Consider the following 6,901-nt stretch of genomic DNA (forward strand, 5'->3'; position numbering starts at 1 on the left):
TATTTCTATAAGAGAAATTAGGATTCTTATAAGTGGCTGAATTGTGCGGAAAAACACCTGGTAAGAAAGCAAAATGGAAAGAGCAATTACTAATATGTACCAGAGACTTTATATATATGATCTCATTTAAATCTTTAAGGTATGTACAACTATCATGACATGCCTATTTTGGAAACTTAGATTAGTTAAGTGAGATGCTGAAAGTCACATAGCTAAAAGTTAAAGAGCTACAATTCAAACCCAGGTCAGTCTAACTCCAAAGCTCACATGTTTTATGTAGTGCCACAGTATATCTAAGTCAAGCAGTCTGGATACCTAAATTATACAGACATTTCACTGGCTTCTTACCATAACTTGAGACCAATCACTTCCGTAAGATTTAATTTCTTCATTTGAAAAACGGAGTTAACATTACTTATTTTATATAGTATTACCATGAGATTACTCATTGTGGTTATTATTTAGATTTTATATGCCTAAAATAAAGTGTTTTGGTTTCTCTTTCTATCCTGTTTTTCCCTGAATGGGGAGAAAAAAAAAATCACAGGATAGCAGTAGCATTTATAAAAAGCCAACTTCATTACTCTGTTATTTTTAAAACAGAAGCTCTCCTGTCTTCAAAATATAATCACTTCTTTCAGTTCCCTGTTTCATCCCCAAAGCAAAGTCTTTACTATAGAGAGGCAACACATTCTGTAGTAAGAAAGAGCTTCCTGTGTTGATAATGTAAAGGATCAAAAATAGTCACTAATTCTTACTGATTATCACATAATCATGGTTTGTTTCTTGAATAAACAAATAAACTCACACCAGGTGTCTAACACTCATCCGGCACTGAATAAGTCTTATAGGAACAAGGGTAGCTCAGTGGAAGTAGCAGTGTATGTAGGCTAGTTTACTGATGACTCTGATCATATCTATGGAATAGGGTGATCACATGTGCCAGTTTGCCCAGTATAGTCCCAGTTTATGTAATTATTAATAGTGTCCCTTTTAGCCCTCAAAAGTGTTTCTGGTTACATAACAAATCATATGGTCATCCTACCATTAAAACCTACCATTAAAAGTAATAAATCATTTTCTTCTCAATTATAAACCAAGACAGTGGCTAAGAACACCATAATAGGTGTGAAAGAAAACAGACACAGAATTAATGTAAGCTGAAATTGTTGAAACTATAACATAAAAGCAAATAATAGTTAACTGTCAGTTCAAGTCATCTCACAAACAAAACACTATTGTTAATTTCAGTAATTTTTAGATTTACAAACAATACAACTTAAAAAATATATACAAAATCAGGGCAGCGGGCACCGCGGTTGGGAGCTGGAGCAGCAGCATGGAGCAGCTAAGCAGCATGGCCAAGCATGTCTTCTCCATCAAGTGCATCCTGAGCAAGCGGCTCCACAAAGGCAAGCTGGAGTACCCAGTCAAGTGGCACGGCTGGTCCTCCATACATTAACAGCTGATAGCCAGAGGAGAATATCTTGGACCCAAGGCTGCTCCTGGCCTTCCAGAAGAGAACATGAGAAGGAATTGCAGAACTGGAAGAGAGGTAAAAAGCCCAGGGACTGGCAGAGGAAGCACATGGTAATGTCCTCCTGCAGCTGGTGCTCTAAGCTCAAGGAACCCGGAACTCCCTCCAAATCCAGATTCAGCATTTCTTCCTCCCCTTGTCCACTGTGACCTGGGGCCAGTGGCTGCCTGGGTCTAATCCTTCCCTGGTCTCTGGTTTTGCTTTGCTAAATGATCCACAGACCATGTCCTCTCAAGGGGCTGGGTAAGGGGATGAGGAATAGGTGGTTTCCTTTACAGGCAGGCTTGGAAGGGACTTCTCCCAGACCACACCCTGCCCTGGGACTTGGCAGGGAGCTATATCTTTGCCTTGCTGGGGCAATGCTCCCCCCATGTTCCTACCTCTCTGGGCTTCCGCTCCCCTCTCTGTTTCACCTCAGGAAATCTGGGTGACCACCTGTGGCTCAGGCCAACATTCTTGAAAAGAGCAGGTTTCTTAAGCATGGACAGCATGTCTGTGCTGTGTCTGGACTGCTCCTGCTTGGTCTGTACGATGGAATAGTAGTCAGTTTTGCTCCCAGTTTCCTGGGGCAGAGGTGGCAGAGGAAGGGGCTTCTCCAGGTCCAGCTTGACTGTTCTCCCCAGAGGTGAGGAGAGAAATTTTATTGATGGGGGAAGCAAGGCCCAGTAGGACTCCTCCAGGGAGGGGTCCACTGAGGTCTCTCTGCCTGGCAACAGTTACTAGGAGATGGGGTCTGGGTGGAGCAGAGATCCTCCTCTTCAGTGCCTGGGTTGTCGAGGGTGAGGTAGGAATCCTGTCCTGACAGCTGAGAGCTGACACCTTAATGGAAAAGGACAGTTGATAGCAGTCGTAATCAGGAACCTCAGAGCTTGGCTTCAGTGCCATCTAACCTAGTTTAGAGTAACATCTTTAGCCCCCACATAATGGACCAACCAGTATGGTAGGGAGGGCGCTAGTCCCAGAGCCCAGTTTCACCTGAAAAGCCTCTGGGTTTGGGAGCAAAAGGAGCAGGATGTCCCTGCTGCCTTCCTTCCTGCTGGCCTGTACCCTGTGAGAAGTGACCTTGGTCCCCTTCCAAACCCAAACCCGCCCCTGACCGGGGCCCACCAGAACTCAGCCAAATTGGAGAGTCAAAGCTGCTGGGGCTCAGCATAGGGAAACAGACACCTCCACATGCCTAGAGCTCTGTCTGGCAGAGAATAAGTAGAGTTGTTCAGAGAGAGAGTTTCTATGTTGGGGCCCTGGGAGTGTGAGCTTCTTTCCACTAGCTGGAATTTAACTTCTAGTAATAAAGAACTGGCCTAGTTTGCAGGGCCCCCAAACTGCCCCTGGGAGCCACCAGAGGGTGGGATGCAGGCAGCTGCTGCAGTTGATCCAACTACTGCTTGGCTACTGCCCTGCACTTCTGGCTGTTGTGCAGGCATTTGCTGTAGTTCCCACCCTCTTAACCTTCACTCCGCATGTGCACGGCCTTGCCCAGGTAGTTGGGCCATTCCTTTGGGGCCACTTTCCCTGACAATCTCTTCACTTACACCTTTAGCAATATACTCGTACCATTTCGGGAGTGGGACAACGTCTGAACAGCCCACCTGGCAGAGGGCCCCAAAAGGCCAAATCTGCCAGCCTTGGCCTTGAGGCTCTGTTCACGCCCCTCTGGGAAAAAGACAAACACTCAAGATTCTGAGCCCCCCACCCCCAAGACAGCTGAGTCTCAGAGCTACCTTTTATGATACCTGACCAGCACCAGACTTGTCTTCTGAGACATCAGCTTGGGGCAGAGTGGTGGGCCTGTGGGTGCACCAGGAGGTGGCAGTGGTGGGCAACCTGGTCTCTGGGTCTTTGTAATGCCAAAACGAAAAGCGGGAGAGGGTGAAGACTATAATCGTTTCTGCTTCTATTGTTGGTTAAAGCCAGCCAGCCAGCAGATGTGGGGCTCTTTATTCCAGCAGCCTTGGTTGCAGGGAACAACTGCCCAAACAAGCCCAAACTTGGAGAGAGGTCTCTGGTTTCTAAGAAGCAGGCTTACCAGGCTGCAAGTCCCTACATCTCCAAAGTATCTCACTCTCCACGCCAAATAGGAAGAAATGGCCTTTGTGTAGCCAAACTGATCTTAACAGTGTGCCTTCAGGGACGGACCCACGTTCATACTGCGTGAGGGCCATCCAAATGCAGTCTCCACGGCTAGCACGTGGTTGCCAGGCTGGCTGCAGCAGGAATAATGTCCACCTTGGCAGACTAGACAGCTACGAGTCCCAGACAGCCAGGATGGAACTCGGGAGTGGGCAGTAAGAGGAAGGACTGCTCCCTGCACCACTGCGACAGGGGAGGCAGAGATTCCAGCTCACTGCACAGCCCAGGAAAAATGGATTCCAGCACACTGGGCTCTGGCCCTTCCTGTCTCCAGCCAGCTCCTTCACTGCCTCCCTCTCAGCAGGGCTGACAACCTCAAGTTTTGCAGCTCCTTTCCCACCAAGCACAGTGTTCACTTAGAAGCTCCAAAGTCAGGCTAACAGCAGCTCTCCAAGCCCTTGGGGGTGACCCTGAGGTTCCATAAGCTGTTGGAGAAACAAGGATGTTGGTCCCTGACTGGCTGGGTTGACCAGACTCGTCCCCAGCAGCCAGGTCTCTCCAAACCCCAATTTGGTGCCTTTGTGTTTACTTCAATTCCTCAGTCAGAATCTGCAAACTCCTTCACTCCCTGCCACCACTTTGGCTTTTTGCTGTGCTGCTTGTTTTTCCTAGTGCTCATGACCCCCAGTGGTTCTTGCCCAGAAGAACATGTGTGCCCATATGCAGGCACCAGAGCCTCTGCTGGAGAGCTGCACCAGATGCTCAGAGTTGGCCATCTTATGTATACCAATAAATAAAAGTAGTACTTTCCATATTAAAAAAAATATTTATATATAAACACACACACGCACACACACACAAATTGAAATAAAGTAGTTTTTTGGGCCAAGAGATCATAGGAAAGTGAACCCACAAGGAAAAAGGAGAGAGAGGGTGAGAGCAATGCCGACTCCTGGCCGCTCACAAGGGCTACACCCTAACCCCTGTTCAGGCTCTGCTCAAGGCTTGCTCTCTCTCTAAAGTTGCAAGAATAACCAAGGAAAAGACACGCTGTAGTGAGCTGAATAGTGCCCCCCCCGCAAATTCAATTCTACCCAGAACCTCAGAATGTGATCTTATTTGGAAATAGGGTCTTTGCAGGTATAATTAGTTAAGCGGAGGTCATACTAGATTGGGATAAGTCCTCAATCCAATGACTGTTATCCTCATAAAAAAACAGAAAGACACAAAGATATAAACAGGAAAGAAGGCCATGCAACAATGGAGGCAGAAACTAAAGTGATGCAGCTACAAGCCAAGGAATGCCAATGATTTCCAGAAGTCACTGGGAGCTAGAAAGAGGCAAGGAAGGATCCTTTCCAAGAAGTAGCATGACCCAGCTACTTCTACCTGATTAGACTTCTAGCCTCCAGAACTGTGACAGAATAAATTTCTGTTGGGTTAAGCTACCAAGTTTGTTGTAATTTGTTACAGCAGTCCTAGGAAACTAATTCACACCTGTAGTGCTATGGGTAATGTCGGAATCCTGCCGATGTCACCAATTGTAGCGTTCTTAATCCTGTTCATGATGCCAATTGTGGAGCTCTTTTACCTGCCCGTAATCCTGCTGACTGGGCCAACTGTAGTGCTATGGCTCTGTCAGAATCCTGCCAGTGTCGCCAATTGTCGAGCTAGGGCTGGGTCTGGTACTCACAGACCCCTCAAGCCCGTTCACAGAGTGGGTCACAAACCCTTCACATGCCAGGCTGGGTCCCCAGACCCGTCACACACCAGGCTGGGTCACCAGACCTCTTACACACAGGTCTATGAGCTAGGCAACCAGCAAACAGGTCCTTGGAAGCCATAGGTTGGAAAGTATGGCTGTATGCGGCAGTGACCATGAGGCAGTAAACTCCAGCCAAGGTGGTGGTGCTGTGCAGGTGCACTAACTCCACCCACACAACCTATTCACAGCAAATGCTCGGCAACATTCTGAACATCTGAGGGGCCCTGATCATTTTCCTATATTTTCCCAACAATACCTTATGTCAATTTATCCATTATCATCTCTCAAGACTTCACCACTTACATAACTAATCACAAGGTAATAAACAGAGGCCCATGGAACAATGCTTGCACTACGGCACCCCAAATGAAGAGCTTTCTACCGCCCATCCAGCAACCCTATGTTAAGCCCATGAATACAAAAAGTAACTGCTCCAGTGTTGAGCACCCCTTCCTCCATGGGTTGAAGGGGCATTAACTAAGTTGTACCTCATCCTTCTTCTCCTGAATGCGCCGTCTCTCTGCCTCAATAGCCAGCTTCTCCTGAATTTCCTGAGCAATTTCACAGTCTTGCTGTTCACTAAAAAAAAAAAAAGGTGAAAACATGAAAAGAAAATAAGGAATATTTTTTTTTCCTAAAAATAAACACAAATTATTGAGTACTCATTATGAGCATACTTATTTTTATCTCAATTCATAGGATAATGATGCAAAGAGGTTGATACCGTCAAATTTTACAGAAGAGAAAATTGAGGCTCAGAAAAGTTAAATCACTTCCCCAAGATCATAAAGAAAATACATGGTAGAACTGGAACCTGACCCCAGACATTACAATGGAAAGCTCCATTCAGTGCTTCTTCTATACTACCACATCACTTCACCCTACTGGGGCTGCTCTACAGAAAGACAAGCACATTTTCTCACGATTCTGCAAAGGTGATGTAGACTACAAGATAAATATCCACAAATATCCAAATAGAGAGTGCAAAGGGCTGGCCGGTTAGCTCAGTTGGTTAGAGCAAAGCCTTATAACACCAGGGTCATGGGTTCAGATCCACTGTCCAGCTACAAAAAAAGCAAAAAAACAAAAACAAAAGAGGATGCAAAGAAAAGGTTTGGGAACGAGCTCACTAAAATGTCAATAATACTGTGGTGACCTAGAGGTGGTGGTATGATCTTGAAATAATTTTTACAAATGTTTTAATTATCTACATATTTTTTTTTTCAGTTTCAACAATGAACACTAAAAAATTATGCTTTAAAGGGGGAAAAAACAGTGTATATTCCCTAACTTCGGTTCCCAGTACAGGCCTTTCTGGCGGAGGCCAGTTTTCCTAACATTCTGGCCACGAAGAAAATCAGATGCTACAATACTGCTACTAACATAGTATTTTTTTGCTTGTTTGTTTGTTTGGTTTTGGCATTTGTGGACTAAACAAAAATGTAAACAACACCTACTATGGGCCAGGTACTATGTCCAACACATTAAATTTACAAAAATGAGTACATTTTCATCTTGCCCTCAGAAAC

General features: G+C 45.5%; 1 protein-coding gene across 1 annotated transcript in view; it reads right to left on the reverse strand.

The window, feature by feature from the left end:
- Window positions 1-5,951, reverse strand: part of CCDC50 (coiled-coil domain containing 50) — a gene marked incomplete at its 5' end in the record, with an annotated part of 32,546 nt that extends 26,595 nt beyond the window's left edge. The window contains one exon of the mRNA XM_008587429.1: window positions 5,861-5,951. Coding sequence (XP_008585651.1) covers window positions 5,861-5,951 — 91 coding nt within the window. The remainder of the gene's footprint in view (window positions 1-5,860) is intronic.
- Between the last annotated feature and the right edge of the window lie 950 nt (window positions 5,952-6,901).

This window comes from Galeopterus variegatus, unplaced genomic scaffold (genome assembly GCF_000696425.1).
Source record: "Galeopterus variegatus unplaced genomic scaffold, G_variegatus-3.0.2 Scaffold4393, whole genome shotgun sequence".
Classification (NCBI taxonomy): Eukaryota; Metazoa; Chordata; class Mammalia; order Dermoptera; family Cynocephalidae; genus Galeopterus; species Galeopterus variegatus.